Raw genomic sequence first — 19,444 nt, 5'->3', positions numbered from 1 at the left:
TGGTGAATCAGCCAGGCCAAAACAGCCAATGCTGTAAAAATTCATGGGTCAATACTTGCTGGCTTCCTGTGTTAGGGAGGACTATTGTTGATGATCTGAAGTCCCTTTTAGCCCCCTGGTCTGAGTCTCTTAGGCCTTGAATTTTGATTCAGGTGGCTTGAAGGGGAAATGGAGAGAGGCGTGCTATGCCTGAGGAGTCCCATCAATGTCAGCATGGAAACTTACCAGTCAATTTGTAGTTTTTGGATGTACCATGTATACTGAAGTCTTCATGGGCAGTTCAGAAGTGAGATGAGTAGTGTTTACAGCAACTACTTTAGATTGATCTCAAAAGGAAACTTGTGATACATTCTTTTTGCTTTTAAAAAAGAACTGCACCTGATGAGTTGAAATCAAGCTTTGAGTCTGAGAACTTCTAAAAGACCCTTGAATCTCCGATTCAGTGTAACTATTGCCAGGTTTTCTTGTGCAGTGCTGTCTCCTGGCATCTCTGTAAATAGACTCAGTGTCTGAGGACCAACAGGCATAAGAATAAAAATGGTTTTGCTTTCCAAGTGCTTATTGATGTTTTGTTGTTTTGTTTTTTTTAGTATTTCTGCATTAGGATATAGGACCATCTCTAAGCTATGGGTTAATGCAGTCGTACAGTATGGGACCCTACTTTGGATGGCTATCACCTGGCTAGAAGTAGCAGGGAGTCTTTAATTCTGTCATTCTTATATATAAAAAGCTCTTATGGAGTCTCTATCCCACAGTGAGTGTTAAATGCACCTCTCAGCAGTGGTGTGTTTAACACTTCAATACTTCTACTGCCCTACAGAGCCCTGAAAGCCATGTGCCCAGGCTTCCAGTCAGAGGAAGGGGGGGATATGGAGAGGAAATAATGGGCGGTCAAATCTTATCCCAAGGTGGAGGTAGTACAAGGATGATAGTTGTGACAGTCCATCTAGGAAAAGGGGAGTGTTCAAGGAGCATTATAGGCTGCACAGCATGGATGTAACTAAGCTAAACCATTAGAGACTTAAAAAGAGAATGGAAGATGGACTTCAGTACTGCAATGGCGCTGCAGAAGGGAGCTTTTTTTTTTGTATCTGAGTCCCTTAAGAAAATAAGAAAGGATGGTCAAAGGGGATAATTGGAGAAAATGGGATCACCCTAATAGGTACAACCCCTATGTCACATGCAGGGATGCTTATTCCTGTCCCGCTCTGGATCGTGAGTGGAAGTTGCACGGCACTGTAGGAAGGGGAAAATGTCTAATTCCTGCCTCTGAAGTGCTGCGTCCTCTCTTTGGCTCTGTAAAAATAGCATGGTGGGTTGAGAAGCAGTAGGAATGTACTTGGAAAATGTAACCTTCCAACACAGTCAGAGAAGCAGGAGAAAGGGAGCTATGGGAAGAAAAGGAAATGTGAGTCTTGGGTACATGAGGAGTGGGAAGGAAGGAATGGTGAGTAAAATCTTAAAAGCATGAGTGCATTACCAAAGCCAAATTAGAAGACATTAATTAGTTCATTTGTTCACTTAGAGCTGAGTGAGGTACACGAAGTCTGGGTCTTTGTTGCATATTTGCTTTCTTTGCATTCTTTGCTTTCAAGTCTGGTTCAGGCTTCTCTGGAGAGACTCCTTTTTCTGCTTCTGTAGCTCGCTGCAGGATGCAAATGTTAATAAATGAAAGCACAGCATGTGGGGCTGAATCCATTAGGAGAGATGGGGGCTGTGTGGCAGATCAGCTTCCCTCCTGCTGTGCGACATGTGGTGCACATTGAAGTCAGGGCTGGGGGGAGTCCCCTTATTCAACTCCATAAATCCAGCGCTGCTGTTGCAAAACTGCTGTGCTGACTTGTTCATTTCTCCTCATGTAGTTTGTCAACCTGTTGTTTTCTTCTGGTCAGTTTGGTTGCTTGCTGTCCTTTTTAGCCCTCCGTACTGCATGAGGGTCAGTTCTTTGATTTGCTGCTGTTATCTGGTACTTAATCCCTTGGGAGAAAGAGCCTTGTGTCATTTTGGGCTTATAGAGTGCCCCCAGGGTGGTTTACAGACTTATTCTGTGGGATCAGTTGTGATACATGGTTGGAGGTGAAGAGTTCCACTTCAAATTCCCTAATGACCCTAGAGTTTCTCTCACTTCTGTCACATCAGGAGAAGCAGTGGAGATGAGAGGTAGCTCTTTCACTGGCCAGTAGCATAACTGACCTATGCAAATGTCCTGATGTTAGTCCAAGCTTAAGAACAAACGTGATTGTGAGATATGAAGACCTGTCGTGCAATCTTATTGTTTACCTGAAGTTGAGGAAAATATTCCTCTTGCAATTGTCACAAACTTCAGGAGCCTGAGCCAGATATTATTTCTAAGTTACAAGGGGAAAAATGCCTGTACCTTCCCCACACCCAAAAGAACAGGCACAGACCAAGATTTATTCTTTCACTTCCATGTGCAGCTGCTGGAGCTCAGCAGGCCACAACTTGGTGGCACTGCTGGGCCGGGTGCAGCTGCCCCATGTTCCCCTGCCCTGGCCTCCTGGGAGTTGGGGTGAAATGTACTCACTGTGCCTCCAGGTGTACTCTGCAGCTCTGGGGGCAGTCAGCATGGCAAATGGATGCAGGGAGGGCTTCAAAGGTTGAATCCAGTGGTCCTGGAAGGACAATTCACAGATGAGTATTCTGCAGAAACTCTGTGCCAAGCCACACGAGTGCACTCTGTGTGTGGTCAGCTGAAAGTGAGACAACTTCTTCAGAGCCCTGATGGACAGAAGAGGACAGCTCTGCTGGTAGCATCTGGTCTGACTGCTTGGCCCACCCAGCTTCTTGAAGTGCCCAGCCCTGCTGCACAAGCATCTCAGTTGTCCACACAGTAGACGAACTGCTGCAGTTTATAGCCCTGTCTGTACTGGAATAGCACAGGGATTGTGGTCTACTGTAATATCCTGGTGGCAGCTGCCACATGAACAGCTGAGCTGCTGAAATGTCTGGACAGTGGGATGAGAAACTCCGAGAAGCAGCAGGCAGTTGTTAGAGCTATCATCATGTCTTCCTAAGCCTAGGGTTTCCCTGCACATGAATCAGAAATCTTCTGGATCCTAAATCCCAATAGGATGTGACTTAAACTCCATAAGTATCTATGTATCTTAGTAAAGCTGGTGCTTGATTTTTTTTTTTTTTTGAGGAGACCTAAGTAAAGGCTCCAGAAGTGATGGGGGATAATAGGAATCTCCATTACTTGGTTTTGATGGGAAATGTGGGGGAAGATGATCTGAGATGAACAAACAGAATTTTGTGATGGCTGCATTCCAGTTCCTTGGCTTTTGAACTCTTAAGGATGCGTAAGTTGTCTTCCAAGAGTTGCTGTTAATGAAAACAGTAGATTTAACCACCTAAACTAATTAGGGCTTTCGAAAATGAGCTACCCTTAGTCTCCAAATTCAGCAAAAAATTTCAGTTTTGTTCTCAGCATAGGAATGAGCCCATACTTACAATGTCATTTAATTTTTGGCTGAAATAGGAACTGGAGGTCCTGATAACAAGGGATTATGTTCATCTTGAGAAAACTTTGTAACTTTGCTACCTCATGACCATCAAGGAAGTATCCCCAAGTCCACAAGGGGTGGGATTTAGGCAAGTGCACAGTAATGCCACGTGAGCAGAAACTATTTCTGTTCTTCGTCTCTGTTCGCATAATACCAGAATATAAATCAAAGAGGGGAGGGAAAAACCACCATGGGAAACAGCATGAGTAGCTGGAAAACTTACAAGAAAATGTTACTCCGCAGTGTGTGGTGCGCACTTACAAGGGTGACCTCTAAAAATAGAAATTACTAGAGAGAAGGGTTCTGGCCTATGGTGACCATGACAGCAAAAATATATAGTGTAATGCTCACATAAAAAGGAGGGAGAGCTGATCCATCAGCTTCGCCCAGGAGCTGAGGGGAAAATTCCTCATCTCAATAAATAGGCTGTGAAATGCCCCCAAGTGGCATCTGGTGGCACTTCCAGTCCTCGCCGTGAGAAAATTCAACAAAGGTTATGGCCTCGGCTGTTCTGCTGCATGCTATCGGGAGCTAGAGTGTAGCTGTAGCCCTTTCTGGACGCCAGGTGGCAGTCCATCATTAATATTAAAGCCAAGCAAGACCTTGTGTACCAGAAACTCCAAATTCCATGTGCAACGTCTATTACGGTCTGATTACAATTCCACAGCAGTTTAATTGTTTCTTAATGAACTGTCACTGAAAAGGAATCCTACATATTCCAGCAGAAATTCTCTTTTGTTAACGGCTGGGCCATACAGAATATTTTTGACTTGAGTTATTCATAAAAGTTTATAGTATGCTATTTAAGGGGTGATTGACTAAAGATTTATATCTAGAGAGACTTGTTCTGAACACAGACATGGCACTTGTGAAGCAAGCTATATCTCCTTGGACCTGTCTTCCTTTCCCACTTCTAATTAGCATTAATTAGAGTACACTGGTAGGACTGCTCTATGAAGTATTATGCCAAAGCCACAGAAGCTCAATCTCTTTAGAAGCTCATCTCTGTAATTAGCTTTTACTGATCATTGTCAGAGTAATACAGTTAATAACCTTTTCCTACATCCTTCAGAGTTATCAGTAGCCCTGCAGTTAAAGGGAATAGGATAGGAAATAGGAAGTCTGGTTATTACCGTCTTATCTAGAAAAGTGGGCTGCCTTTGTCCGCTTGGATCAAATCCATTTTCTCGTAGTCTGATGCCAACATAATCTCCCCTTAAAGCAAGAAAACAGGTTTGAATTACAACTGGTTCTAACTAATCCAGTGCTTGAGAAATGTAGGATGACACCAGAGCTAGTGCAAAATCAGGACTAAATTTGCTGTAAGTCAGTACTGGGGACCTTCTGCAGGGTTCCTCACAGACCCCTACTGCTTTGAAAAGCTGTTAATTTTGATGCATTGCTACTGCTAATCTTAGTTTTCCTCCAACCATGTTGTCTTACCAAAAAGCTCCAAAATATATGAAGAAATACAAATATAAATCAACTATTAGAGAAGTCTGGGGGCTCTAAGAAGTTCACTGTACAGGCAGAAGACTGAAAAATGCTTCACTGATGCTTGGTTTTCTCCCTTTTAGAGGGCCTGATTCAGCAACCTTATTTCAGACTGAGTACTACTGATCCATGCAAGGAGTCCTAGGGAAGATAGGTATGGGACTCACATAAAGTAGAGGAAACATTGCTTACATTTCCTAAGAGTTATCTGCTGGGCACCCTTTAATCAAAGAGCATGAGATGCTGTTGCATAAGCTAGGAGATTCCTTCCAGACAGCTGCTGCACTGGCTGTGTACTGACTGCACAGCAAGGGAGGAACTCTGCACCTCCCTGTTCACTTCCACTTCCACAGAGCAAGTTCTGTGCTGGGACCTCTCGCACTGCAGATTGCATGTAGGCTATATGAGAAAATGAGGATCACAGAATCACTTAGATTGGAAAAGACTTTTAAGATCATCTGGTCCAACCTTTAACCTAGCACTGCCAAGTTCACCATTAAACCATGTCACTAAGCACTACATCCACATGTTTTTTGAAGACCTGTAGGGATGGCGACTCAACTACTTCCCTGGGCAGCCTGTTCCAATACTTTACAACCTTTTTGGTGAAGATTTTTTTCCTAATATCCAGCATAAGTCTCCCCTGGCACAAATTAAAGCCATCTCCTCTTGTCATGGATCTCAGATGACATCTGTTGGTGCTTTTCAGCAAAAGAAGACAAAGGATTTACAGCTATTGTCCAGCTAAGTCTTACGATTCTTTGCGATGAAAACAAGTCTATCTGAAATGCAGTGCAGGAAGTTGTGGGCAGTTACAACTTACAAGAGTTCTTCAATCTCGTTCTTTAGGCATTTTCTTTCCATGTCTGGAGATACTCTGGCTGTCACTGTAACATAAGTGGCCCAATGAGATCTAGGAGAGAGAAAAAGAAGTGCATCCTGCCAAGTGCTTCTATCAGTGAAAAAACTTGAATTAGAGATAAAGAGTATGGGACACTTGGAGACTAACTTCAAAAATCTGGCCAAAATCAATTTCCAGGCAGGATTGCAATAGAAACTGGGAGAAAACCTAATCAAGGAAGAGAAGACAATGTTCACAGTGCTGAAAGAGAGGGTAAGGAGTTTGGTAATGGCAAATAGGCAGGGTAGGCCCATTTAATAGGGACATCTATCTTGAGTGTCAGCTAGCAGGTTGCTTGCATCCCCATCACAGAGATGTATGTTCTTTTGCATAATGCAATGTATTAACCTGCTGCCAATTCTGAGTTGTGTAGCACACAGCTTGCCTTCCTTCCTGTGTATTATCAGATCTATGGGGTACAAAGGTAGGTAGTTAGCTGTATATCACTGAATGGACTGGGAATAGGATAGATTGGAAGAGATGAGTTAACAGCTGGCCTGACAGGACGTAGCAAAAAGAGCAGTGCACACTTGACCCACTAATTAATTGTAAACTCAAAGTGCATGCTTTACTTCTGTTCCATAATACACAAACTAATGATGTGCCTCAAAAGCTCACTGTTACTAAATATTATTCCCATATTCTCTTTTACATGCACACAAGAAATTAGGCACTACCTATATCAGCTCTTGTAATAGGCTTCAGGATCTGGGTTTGGAGCTTCTCTGACTTCAGATAAATAAGAGATGCATTTCCCTCTTGATGTGGCTGTTCCTTTCTTGCCTCTGTCACTGAGTGCGTGTGCAAGGGAAATTGAGCTATGGCTTCATGCAGGACTGTAGTTTTCTCCTGTTTCTTAGAAACAATACTGCTGAGCTGAGAGAAATTAAAATGGGAAAAAAATAAAAACCACCCACAGAAAAGAGGTTAAAACTGCACCCTGAGGTTGAGCTATCAGCCTGAGGTTGAACTATCAGCCTCAAGTTAAATGATCCTTTTATGCTCTTAGGAATTGAGTTTCACTGTTGAGTGGCTAGTTGGAAACATAGATGACTTGCTGACAAGAGAGGCTGAGACCATTCACTGCTTTTTCTGATGGATCTAACTGCTTGTAAAAGAAGCTATTAGTAGAGGCAGGGTTATGGAACAGTGAAAAACTAAAACAGCATCAATGGTATATGGCATGGATCCTGCTAGTTGCTCTTTCATCAATATTATGTTTTTGCTTACAGTATTAGGAAGAATTCTAACAGCCAGGAAATCCCAACATAACGTACTCTGTTCTGCCGTTGTCCTTCCAAAGGATGCAGGGCATGTCTTGCACAGGGTAATATATTAGCATCAGCTAATACATTAACAAATACCACATAAAATAGTAGTAGGAGTAGGATCTAGGACTCCTGCAAAGAGCTGCCATTCCCATTTCGCACTTCCAGCCAGACATGGTAGCAGGCAGAAAGCATTTTTACCAGTCTTATTTGTATAGCAAATCACCTCTGCACCTCTGTAAGCTGCTGTTCTTCAGACTATTTTGGATGCTTTGCTTTATGACATTCCCCTTAAAATGTTTAACATGTTCATATGCAGTGCCAACTTGTTGAAGATAAACTTAAAGGTGCTTGGAAAGTTATGCACAAATTTGGACTAAAATGTAAATTACTGTGAAAGAAAAAATCCTTATAGAACAGTTCAGTTTTGATACTGAGCTGAAAGGACAAATGGTCTCTTCCTTGATAGAACAAGAATCAGATTTGAAGTGCTTTATTCGCAGATAGGTCAAACTATGTTTAGTTAGCTAGAAGGAAGTCTGGAAACTTTGTGTTACTTAACCAGCTTCATCTGTAAGAAAATACAGACTTGTATCTCAAAGTGATGGCAAGATGATCCAGGCCTGGAGGATGTGTCAGAAGAAGATTAGGTGAGGAAGTCATGCTGTGTACGTCCTTGGATGTGTAACCGTCTAAGTTCAATACGCATGCTGAAACAGTGTGATAAGAAAGAACAGAGCCTGAGCATGCACAGGAACTGGGTTCAACCAGTGAACACAGTGAGGAAGACTACCGATGACCACCAGAGACCCCCAAAAGACCACTGGTGGATACAAATGCATGTGTCAGAGGTATTTACATTGTTTAATGAGCTACGGGAAATAGTATGAATATGTTAACTATTTCACAAAAATCTGATGAATATTTGATTGTATATAACCCCCATAGTTTGGGCAACTCGGTACACACGCTATGTGAAGGATCCGATCTCCTGCACATCCAGCACCACAGTTAAAAAATGCCTGCTTTCTACAACTCCAAACTGAGTCTCAGAGAGCTTCTCTGACTGACGTTTATGGTAACAGTTGGAAGGGACCTTTGGAGATCATCTAGTCCAACTGCCTGACCTCTCCAGGGCAAAACGAAAGTTAAAGCATATTGATGAGGGCAGTGGCCAAATGTCTCTTAAACACTGTCAGATGTGGGCTTATCAACATTTTAAAGGGCTGTAAAATGTCTTTATATTTTTAATTTTCTTCAGGAGGATGTTACAAGCTAGGGCCCTGGTGCCGACTTCTGCAGCTGCCCAAGCCCTAACTTTGGGGTTTGTGCTTTCGACAAATCTTCCGGCTTCTCTGAAGCGTTTTTAGAAGCGTTTCAGCCCTGTGTGCCTGGGCCCGGCAGGAGCAGCGCCTGAGGCGCGCTGCCCGCAGCCAGCGGCGGCGCTGAGGTGGCCGGCGGGTCCCCTGGCTGCCCCTAACATGGCGGCGCGGCCTGCCGGGGCTTAGCCCCGCAGCACGGGCACCGCGGGTTCTCTCTGCACGCCGCAGCCCCGCTCGCCGCCAGAACCTCGCCCTACGCGGACCGAGGCCGGGCCCCCGCAGCCGGCGGAGCCACAGCCGTTGGGCGCCCCGTCCCCGTGCCGGTGGGCGGAGGAGGCGGCCGCCATTTGGCGGGGCGGGGCGAGGGGCGGGCTGCCGCCGCCCTGTTTGCGTTCAAAAATCTGCGGGCTGCTCGGGGCCCTCCTTCCCAGCTCCCCAGGCGGAGGGCTCGGGGGGCTCTCACGGCTGCCGTGCCTGTGGCCGCGTCTTCCCTGCGGGACAGGAGGGGCCGGGGAGGCGGCTCTTGCCGGGAGGAGCGGAGGGCTTTGCTGGGGAGCGCTCGCTGCGGGTGCTGAGCCTGCTGCGTGTGGCTCCCTCCAGCCATGGCATCGCAGGAGGTGTCCGAGGCGCTCTCCTTCAGTCTGAGCGGCGTGAGGGAGCGGATGCGGGAGAGGAGAAACGGCGTCTTGAGAACCGCGAAGCTGAACGCATCGATCGCGTCGAAAATCAAAACGAAAATCCTGAGTGAGTACATCTCGCCATGCAGCACGCGTGGAGGCGCAGGGCAGGTCAAACCTGCGCCTCTGGCCTGGCCTGGGGTGGGGTGGGGTGGGGTGGGGTGGGGTGGGGTGGGGTGGGGTGGGGTGGGGTGGGGTGGGGAGGCAGCCTCTTACCCGGAGCTGAGAGCTAACAACGGCTTCTCGGCCTCCGGCTGCCTGGGGAATTCAGTACCCGGGAGCGCAGAGTGCCCTGAGGTGCCTGAGGTGAATGTGACAAGTGTAACAAGCTGTGGAGGGACCATGCTGCTTTCAAACAGCAGCTGGGGCTGTTGCAGGCCGCTCTAGTAGCGTTTCCGATGGCATTAGGTAACTCTGTTTGTGCAGCTGAGTCCTCAGGATCCATGCTGGGGGTCCAAACACCAGAATTGAGTGTAAAAAGTATTTTAATATTTATGTAACCTATTGCAGAAGCTAGCTCAACTGTAATTTCTGTTTTTTTTTTTTTTTTTTTTTTTTTTTTTTTTTTGAGGGGGGATACTGATGAAGTAATGCATAGGGTTATATGAATTACCTTGAAAAAGTTAGATGTTATTGTTACTTCTATTTATTTATTTTTAAATTGGGAAATAAGGTTTTAAATCTGCTCAAATGATGCTGTAGAGGAAGGCAGGTTTTTCTCCTTTTTGGATGGAGATGAGAAAAGAGCTATAGCTGACTTCCTCAACCAGAAAGATATCTGTCTGTACTCAGCTCCTGAACCATACCATCATTTATTAAGAACTGAGGTAGTAGCTTGCTGACTGATCATGACCCTCTGGGACTGCAGAAGGTGTCAGTGTCTGAAGTGTGGAAGGTTATTATGGAAAGCTTCTCTGCTGCTGTCTGGAGAATTCAGTAGTTACCTCTGTATAGGAAGGAACTATACCGCTGACTGTGTGGAGGACTACTGAGTTGTAGAGATCTGAGCCTGAGGGGAAGCTCATCTGGGAAGAGGAAGGCATGGATGTGACCTTGAATGTTGATTCTTTGTGTACTTATCTATTGCTTACAGATAACTCCTCCACTATTAAAGTTTCCCTAAAGCACAACAATAAAGCACTGGCACTGGCCCTCAATGCGGAGAAAGCCAATGCACAGCGGCTCATCCAGGAGAAGATCAGCTTGCAGAAGGAGGTGGAGCACTGCCACTTCCAGAATGCCGTGCTGCGGCACAAGCTCTGCTTACTGGTATGGCACTGACAGAGGGGCCCTCACTGAGAGGGATGGTGGGCAGCACTAGTACCTCAGTCTTGGGAGAGGTGTGTGAGCTGTCACTGACTGTATCTTCTGCATCTGAAACAAGTCCCCATATTAGTATTTATTCTTTCTTCTAAGCTGTGTTTTTCCCAGAAGGGCTGAACTTTTTTTTCTGGCTACCTTTGTCATTGTTGGAACATACATTTAGATTTAACGCACTTACTGCTTCTCTCTTTATTACCTCAATGTAGAGTAACACCATGAAAGAACTTGAAAACCTTGTGGCTGCAGTTAAGATGGCTCGTCTGTCTGAGGTAAACCATAGGAGATGTGAGTGCATTGGTTGTACTAGAAATGAGGCTGTGTTTCTCTTGCGTTGTGTCCCTTCAAGTGTTTGATGTTTCTTCTGTTTTTCTTGGCTTGCTTGCTGGCTGCATTCTCATTTTAAGGTTGGTGCTAATGATTTTTAGGGTTGGATCTTGGGTAACTTCCACAGCAGAGGCTACAGTTATAAGCTGTCTTCCTCTGGGTCATTGGCTGTATTGACCGGGCGACTTCTGCTTAGGCCAGGTTGTGATTTTTGCATGCTGGTGCTGTCTGTTGCTATGGTGACTTGGAATAGGGAACAAGACATTTCACCTATGTTATGTCATTTGGGGTGTTGGGGAAAACCTTCTTCCTAGTCTCAGATTATCTGAACTACCTAAAGTATATTCTTAAGTCTGTGGAGGCAGAATCTGACTCTGCTGCAATTCATTGAGCATAACTTGTAGTAAATGACTTCTGTAAACCAGCAAATAGCTGTATGAGCCAAGGCCTGTGCCTGAAAATACCCTCCTGGAAGTTGGACAAGCAGCCTTCTGCAAAGGACTCCGTTCTTTTGAAACATTGGAGCGGGAGGATGGGACCTCTGGTTGTGCAGTTTTAAACTGAAGAGGGTAATTGGTATATTTGACAGTTTTCTGGGTGAAACTGAGTTGCTGCTGTCTCTGTGCAAGGGCTGCACAGGTGATTGCAAGAGCTCTAAACCAACCTTCTATTTCTCTGTTCTACAGTTCCGTACAAGTCCTTCGTCCCTGTCCCATGGCCGGAAGAGCAGCATAACTGAAGATAGTTGGTTTGACAGTAGTGCAGATGGTCATTTTGTGAGGTGGGCCTTAAAATGTCCGATTCTGGAATTCCTTGTGTTTTGTGTGTGCCCAGTTGTCTCTTTCCCATAAGATACCTTCTTTAGAACACCAGTTTGGTATTTTCCTTTACCCTGTGTCTTTCTGCTGCCATTTCTTGTCTTACTTCCCATAGTGCCAAGTCTTTGTATGAATTTACCCTTCTCCCTCCTGTGTTTGAAAACACATGTGGTGGTTTTAACCAACTGGGCAGTTGAGCTCTACCACAATGCTCTCACTCCCCCTCGTCAAAGGGAAAGGGGGAGAAAATAATGATGAAAAGGGCTCAAGGGTTGAGATAAGGATGGGGAGATCACTTGACAATGTATTGTCATGGGCAAAACAGGCTCAGCATAGGGAGACTAATAAAATTTATTGCCTATTACTAAAAAGCTAGAGAAGTGAGAAACAAAGAAAACAAACTAAGAACTCTTTCTTCCATCCACCATCTTCCACCTCCTCTGCCCCAAGCGGCACAGGGGAATGGGGTCTGTGGTCAGTCCATAGCACTTTGCTTCTGCTGCTCCTTCACAGTCCCTCCCACAGGATGCTGTCCTGCCTGAATGGATCCTGCAGGGGCTTCCCACAGGCAGCAGCTCTTCAAGAACAGCTCCCACACAGCTCCGTACCACTGGGTCCATCCATCCCCCAGGAGCAAACTGCTCTAGCACGGGTCCCCCACAGGTGGGTGGCAGCTCCCCCCAGCCCCCTGCTCCTGTGGGGGCTCTCCATGGGCCATAGCCTCCTCCAGGCCACGTCCACCTGCTCCCCCGGGGGCTCTTCCACAGGCTGCATCATGGAGATCTGCACCATGTGGGACCTATGGGCTGCAGGGGGACAGCCTGCTCCACCAGGGGCCTCTCCACAGGCTGCAGGGGAACTGCTGCTGTGTGCCTGGAGCACCTCCTGCCCTCCTGCTGCACTGACTTGGGGTCTGCAGGGCTGGTTCTCACTCCTCTCTGCCAGCTGCTGATGTGCAGCAGTTTTTTTTCCTTTCTTAAATATGTTCTCACAGAGGTCCAAACAACATTGCTTAGTGGCTTGGCTCTGGACAGTGGTGGGTCTGTTTGGAGCTGTCTGAAACTGGCCCTTATTCAACAAGAGGCAGCTTCTGGATTCTCAGAAAGGCCACCCTTGCAGCCCTCTGCTACTAAAACCTTGCCACATAAACCCACTGCAACACATGACTTTCAGATAGTTTTCACCAGCCACAGAGAAAAAAGTTTTCTTCCCCAGCCCATGTTCTGAGTTGCTTCACAGACAGTAGATCATAGATCATTAAGGCTGGAAAAGGCCTCCAATATCATCTGGTCCTACCACCACTGTCACCCCACTAAACCATGTTCCTAAGCACCACATCCAATCTTTCCTTAAACACCCCCAGGGATGGTCACTCCGTTGCCTCCCTGTTCTTTTGGCTTCTGAGGCCTGTTGCAGGTATGAAACATGTTCTACTGCTGTTTTTTCTCACCAGTGGTGAGCTGATGTCACTGAGGGTGCCTGTTTCAAAGCCACGTGATGGGGGACAGCAAGGCGGCAGCTCCACAGCTGTACGGAAGTCCTTGGTCAGTCTTCGGAGATCTGCTTCTGATAAGCCTCAGGAAATTGTGCCTGTTGTCTCCAAAGATGCTTTGCCATCACAGCTTGCTAAGAAGCCTCAGTCCCACCAGGAAGAAAATAAGAATAAGCAGAGTGAAGCAATGGAAGCACAAGAAGTTTTCCTTGGCTCTTCTCTCTCTGGAGGTATGTGCATCTTCTGTGGTTGTTCTGGTATGATTTGGTATGTGTGTAGATGTTGTGTATGAGTGTAGTACCATAGCTCCCCTTCGCTCCTAACTATTGCCCTGGTAGCTTCTAATTACAGTTAGGAACTATGCGCTCCAGTGACACTGATACTACCAGAGCTCGGGGTATCCCAGAATGGGATGTCTCAGTGGGAATGACTGACATTTGCAGTATCTCAAGACTACTCATTAGTTTTCCCGAATAATAGGGACTGAGCTTACATAAGATTTTTCGGAAGTGCTTGAAGGTGCTATTCCCCAGAACATAACTGGGTGCACAGCTCCTGTTCCATGTGGCTTTGCCATATGAATAACTTTCATATAGATCCTGAGCATCCCTAAATATTAGGGCTGTTTAAGGCGTTTTGCTTCAGGTTGCCTTTGTGTTCTGAGCAAAGTCAGCTGAGCAATTCTGTTACTATGGTGAGTTTGGGGAGTCCCTGTGGAACAAAACCCTGCCTTTTCTATCTTCAGGCTTCCTGGTAGTATGCAGGACGTGTGTCTAGTGGTACTGAGAAACCTGACTTTTGCCTGATATGTTCCTCAGTCTTAGGAATTAATTTTGTCTTTCCAACAGAATCCTTGTGCACCACTCAACAAAATCTCAGTGATTTGCCAGCACTTGCTTGGGAAAGTCAGCCACTTCCATATGAGGATGATGAGATGGTGAAACAATTCTGTGATCGTCTCTCAAAAGGGCATGTTACACAGAGAAAAAAGCGTTCCACCTTGTTTGCAACAAGTACTCTGCCTTCTAGTGAGGATACCTTCCTACATATCAGCTCTACTGAGGCAACCCAGTGCAGTTTGACTAAGGACAGCAGCAGCTGCAGCAAGAGCAGCACACAGGTGCAGCTGAAATCTCCCAGCTACCAAGTTTCATCTTCTCAAGCCACTGTTAGTCCCAATAAAAAATCTTTGGGTAAAGAGACTTGCTGTGATCAGCCACAGGCTGAAGAAACTGGGTGTGGTGTTGAAATGGATCCCAGCCATAGCAAAGTCTTGAAGCTTATTCCTGTAAAGGTTAAAAGTAAGGGTAACTGTAAAACTAGTGAGAAAAAAACTGTTAAAAAGGCAAGCACAGGAAAGAAAAAAAATAAAGTTAAAAACAATGTGGAAAATAGCCCTGATATACCTCAAGATGAAGGGAGTACCCTAAATGCAAAGAAGCTTTTTCAGTCAGAAGTTGCAACATATTCTAGTGAGTCAGAAGCCTCAGATATGAGGCAGAAGGCTTGTGTGGGGTCTTTGGAGAGGAAGAACAGAGGCTGTAGTGTGGAGCAACATTCCCATTGTTCTGATGAAGTCCGAGTTTCCAGAAGAACATACGTGGTGAATACAGCACAACTGAATAGTCTTGGAAGTGCTGACTTACCGCAACAAGTTAAGAAAGATGCTATCTTTGAGTTTGAAAGCATGGAGGATTTATTAAAAAGTCCAGTTCATGCCTTCTCAAGTCATAAAGTTTCCTCAGATGAGTCCACTTTACAAAACTCAGTTTTGCTGAGGAATGAGACTTCAAATGCACATGCTTTACAGGACTTACCAAGTGTGAGCACAAAGAGCATCAGACAGAAAGCCAACAGAAAAACTATAGTAATTAGGCAAATAAATGACTCTGGGGAGACTCTCATAAGCAATGTGAAGATACCTGAGGCCAAAGCTGAAAAACAGTCTAAAAGAAGCCAGACAAGCAGGAGGAAGACTGGCAGGGTAAGCGGTTGTAGCGATCAGAGAAATGAAGATAATTTTGGATCTTGTATAGGTGTTCCAGAAGTAGCTAAGGAGTGCATGAAGAATTCACTAGATAAATGTAGCAGGAAGACTTATGTTGTTTGTCCTTCAGATCTTACAGGAAACTTGGTTAGTGTCCAGACAAATTCTGAAGGAAATGAAATTGTACCTTCTACATCTATTTCTGGGAGCCAAGCTAGCAAAATTCCCAGAATTCGGAAGATGATAGCTGCTCAGAACAATAAAAAAGAACCAGGGGACCTTCAAGAAAAGGAGCAAGCTGAAGATGACAGCACAAATGCTCGGCAAAAAGGGGCTGATCCCAAAGCAAAGCCTCGGAGGAACAGGAACACCCCTACTCCTCCAAAGATGGATTTCCTCACCAGACAGAGCAATGGTGCCAATGTGCTCCCTGGAAGTTCAGTGGAACTTGCATCAAAGCAAACTGTCCTGATGGGGAAACTTTCCTGCACTGCAGATCTGCTGTCTGAGCCAGTTGTCTCCCTGGAGGAGCAGATCGCTGAGATACCACATGCAAAAAATCTTACGGGCTCTTCACAAAGTCTTGAGTCCTCTTCTGTGGTCTGCTCTGGAGCTTTACATTTCAAAGCTGGCCTTACAGATGTACTGGTTTCCAAGAGCTTAAGTACTGAGGGCAACAGAATCCCAGAGAAATCCTCTCTTTGGCCAGAGTGCTCTCAGGTTTTTAAAGAAAGGGATGGAGAAGTACCTGGGGAAAGAAACCAACATGGGTCAAGTTCTGAAGATCATTCCCAGAATTCATCCTTGGAGAAACGTGGTAGGTGGTGGGCTGGGGAAGGGACCTGTGTTTGGAGACGGGTACCAAAGGATGCAGATTGTGTCTATACTCTCATGGTTTATGGAGTTAAAGATCAATGTTCAGTACGCAATTTATGCTTCTACTTATGCTGGTCGGTCATTTCCATGGCTGCATTTGTTTGTAGTTTATCAGCTTTTCTGTTGAAACTTCTGGTGGTCTTTCATACTGGGAGGTTAAGAGCATATGCTGCAAGTCTCTTTTTCCCACGCTTGTTATCTACAGGGCATGCCTGTCAATTTAAAAAACTGACCTGCTCAACAGTTGAAAGGCATAACCTGATGCTAACCCTGGCCACTGGAGTTGGCATTACTGGGGCACGGTAATTAATTACCGTGCAATTAAAAATAACAGCTCTTCATCCCAAATGGTTAATGCTGAAAGGGTTCAGACTTTATACTTTTAAGTGGCAACATCAATGAAATTTCTTCAGGAGCTACATAAGCTTTTTTTTTTTTCTTCCCCCATTGGGGATTTCTTTTTTTTCCATTTTGTTTCCCAAAGGATTTGGAGGTATATCCCATGTCTGGTAGCAGTAGTTACTTTGACTCTTTCCGGGAGCTTGTTATTGCATGTTCTGTAAACAGTTATGTGCGGTTGTGGAGAAGGGGGAAGTTTGTTCTGTCTTCTTGGCTGACTTTATTTTGAAAGCTGCAGTAAGCATTGGCATGGTCCTGCTTTGCAGGAAACCTTGCTGGAAGTCTCCTAGGTTGTTGAGGTGCTTTAAACTTGATTTCTACAATGTGTAAACTTCTGGGGGGTGTTAGAGCTGTCAACTACCATTTCTGCAAGGAGAGGCTGCTACAGCTGGGCACAGTTATATTTGCGGTATTAGTGACTGTCGTATTTGCAGTATTTTTCAGTGAGTAACCTAATTTGATCAATGAGCTGAATTTTGAGAAGCAGCTCTGGAATTTTGGGACAAAAATGGCCTCCTGAGTTTAGAGGTGATATGATTAGATTCAGGATTATGTGGTGTTCAGAGGAACCTGGTAATGCGGACGTTCTCTGTTTGGCAGCTGTTTTTCTAAGAAATTACTTTGATTTGGAAACACTATGATCAACTCGTGTGCATGTCTCTCTTTATAGAGTCCAAACCACTACAGGACCTTACCAATGCCAGGACTCTGTCCCTCCCCAGCTCGGAAGAAGAGTCAGGGCGCTTAATCAGGCGGAGACGAGAACCAACCTGCTACAAGGAGCCAAAAATCGGAAGGTTAGGACTTAAACTATTCCTTCCTGTGACTTTTCTTATGCTGCAAACCCTTGCTCTCCTTTCATACACTTGATCTCCAAGGGTGGATCCTCTGTCGCTCTTTGTCTTTAGTCCCTCTTACCCTTCATGTTTTTGTGAGTCCTTCTGCCACAGTGTGGTTAAACAGAAATTCTGCATTAGTATAGATGCACGTGCAGGCTTCTGGTAACATGCTGCCAAAGAGCAATTTCCCTCACCAAACAAAAACTTGTCTTAGCAGACTTTGTATGTAGTAGCCTAGTGCTAGTGAGGGATTAACATGAGGTTAATATGTAGGATAAATAAAGAGAATAAAGGGAAAGCCCTGCTTTTCCTTGTTGCTGTTCTGTGCTATTTGAAGTTCTAGACAACAATTAAGTAATACCTCAATTTTAATCAGATTTCAGTGAAAGAAATGCAAGATTTTGAGGAGGATGTCTCCCCATGTACTCAGTGTACTTTAGTGTATTTTGAGGGGGGCTGACAGGGTGTCCTCTGTGAGAACAGTACAGAAGCTGCCCCATGTTAGATAAGAGCCAGTTCCAGATGGCTTCAGAAAGGACCTGCTGCTGGCCAGAGCTGAGCCAATAAGCAATGCTGCTTGCACTTGTGAGTGTATTTAAGAAAGCAGAAAAAAGATACTGCACAGCAGCTGGGAGCGAGGAGTGAGAACGTAGAGGAAAAACAGCCCTGCAGGCACCAAGGTCAGTGAAGAAGGAGGGCAGGAGATGCTCCAGGCATGGAGCAGCAGTTCCCCTGTGGCCTGTGGAGAGGCTCCTGGCAGAGCAGGTTGTCCCTCTGCAGCCCGTGGTGTATCACACCAGAGCAGATCTCCATGCTGCAGCCCGTGGTGGAACAGTTGGATATGGTCTGAAGGAGGCTGCAGCCCTTGGAGAGAGAGCCCACACAGCAGACTCTGGGCCAGAAGTGCAGCCTGTGGAGGCGAGCTCACAGAGGAGCAGGAATTGCCACCTGTGGGTGACCCATGCTGGGGCAGTTTGTTCCGGCAGGACTGCACCCCATGCTATGGACCCATATTGGAGCAGCTCTTGAAGAACTGTAACCTGTGGGAAGCCCCCAGAGGACCAGTTCAAGAAGGACTGTGTCCTGTGGGAGGAACCCCACGTTGGAGTGGGGCAGACAGTGACTGTGAAGGAGCGATGGAGACGAACCGTTCGGGACTGACCACAGCCCCCATTCACCTGCACTGCTCAGGAAGAGGAGGTGGAAGAGGATGGATGGGAGGAAGGCTTTTTTAGTTTGCTGTTAGCTCTCACTGCTCTAGTCTGTTAGTAGTAGGCAATAAATTACATTAATTTCCCTTAGGCTGAATCTGTTTTGCCTATGATAGTAATTGGTGAGTGATTTCCCTCTCCTTATTTCTACTTATGAACAATTTTTCATCATACTTCCTCCCTCTGCTCTGTTGAGGAAGGAGAGTGAGAGAACAGTGTGTTGGAGCTTAGCTAGCCATTGGTGTGTAACCACCGCAGCCCATGAGCAGGTTGGGTAATGTTTGCTGCTTCTGGCAGGGATGAGTACCAGAGCAAGGAGCTGCATCTTTTCCCGAAGAAACTGTTGCATTATCTAGTAGCTACTGTTCAGAAGCACTGAATTCCTAAAATGATGTCTTTTGTTAAATTGGTTTTGTTAAAACAACACCTGTGCTGGCTAGGTGATGCTGTGTTTTTCCCTGAAAAGTACTGCAGTGTGAATTTCATGTGAGAAATTAGTTATAATGGTTCAGAAAGTACTCTGTGTGGGTATAGCTGATCCAGTAGGGGACAACAACTAAACTGTACTACCCAGTCATCTTATGGTAGAAGCATTTCAGTAAAAACAGAAACTTTAGAGACTAAAATCATACGTGTATTCAAGAAACCTCTTGACGGTTCAGTCTAACCCTTTTGGTTCTGCAGCAAACTGAGACGGGGTGACCCATTTACAGACACGGAGTTCCTCCATTCCCCCATCTACAAAAACAAAAAGAAGATCAAAGCCAAGGAAATGACCAAGAAGATCAAAGAGGAAAAAGATTTCTGAATAGTGTACTGGTGCCAAGGCAAGCAAACTGATAACAAGTGGGGGAGAAGGAGCCAGAAGTGAAATAGTGGTTAATTGGCAGCCATCAAGCTCCTGGCTTGTGTGTCTTTGCTAGAATGTATCTAGTATTGTTTGTATCTTTTTTAAAATATAAATAAATTCTATGTGGACAGTATAAAAA

At 45.4% G+C, this 19,444-nt stretch overlaps 1 protein-coding gene across 4 annotated transcripts in view; it reads left to right on the top strand.

The window, feature by feature from the left end:
- Positions 1-19,444, top strand: part of LOC101801770 (uncharacterized) — a 32,464-nt gene extending 13,020 nt beyond the window's left edge. For 3 of the 4 annotated variants that reach the window (XM_072041052.1, XM_072041051.1, XM_072041050.1), the window contains exons 2-10: positions 9,110-9,253; positions 10,280-10,455; positions 10,716-10,778; positions 11,520-11,614; positions 12,165-12,314; positions 13,105-13,373; positions 13,992-15,947; positions 17,076-17,202; positions 19,140-19,444. In XM_072041052.1, coding sequence (XP_071897153.1) covers positions 9,112-9,253; positions 10,280-10,455; positions 10,716-10,778; positions 11,520-11,614; positions 12,165-12,314; positions 13,105-13,373; positions 13,992-15,947; positions 17,076-17,202; positions 19,140-19,263 — 3,102 coding nt within the window. In that variant the 5' untranslated portion in view covers positions 9,110-9,111 and the 3' untranslated portion in view covers positions 19,264-19,444. The remainder of the gene's footprint in view (positions 1-9,109; positions 9,254-10,279; positions 10,456-10,715; positions 10,779-11,519; positions 11,615-12,164; positions 12,315-13,104; positions 13,374-13,991; positions 15,948-17,075; positions 17,203-19,139) is intronic. The other variant, XM_072041053.1, reaches the window with a different exon arrangement.

This window comes from Anas platyrhynchos, chromosome 7, assembly GCF_047663525.1.
Source record: "Anas platyrhynchos isolate ZD024472 breed Pekin duck chromosome 7, IASCAAS_PekinDuck_T2T, whole genome shotgun sequence".
NCBI classification, from domain to species: domain Eukaryota; kingdom Metazoa; phylum Chordata; class Aves; order Anseriformes; family Anatidae; genus Anas; species Anas platyrhynchos.
The sequence above is the reverse complement of the archived record's forward strand: the minus strand, read 5'-3'. Positions and strand labels throughout refer to the sequence as shown.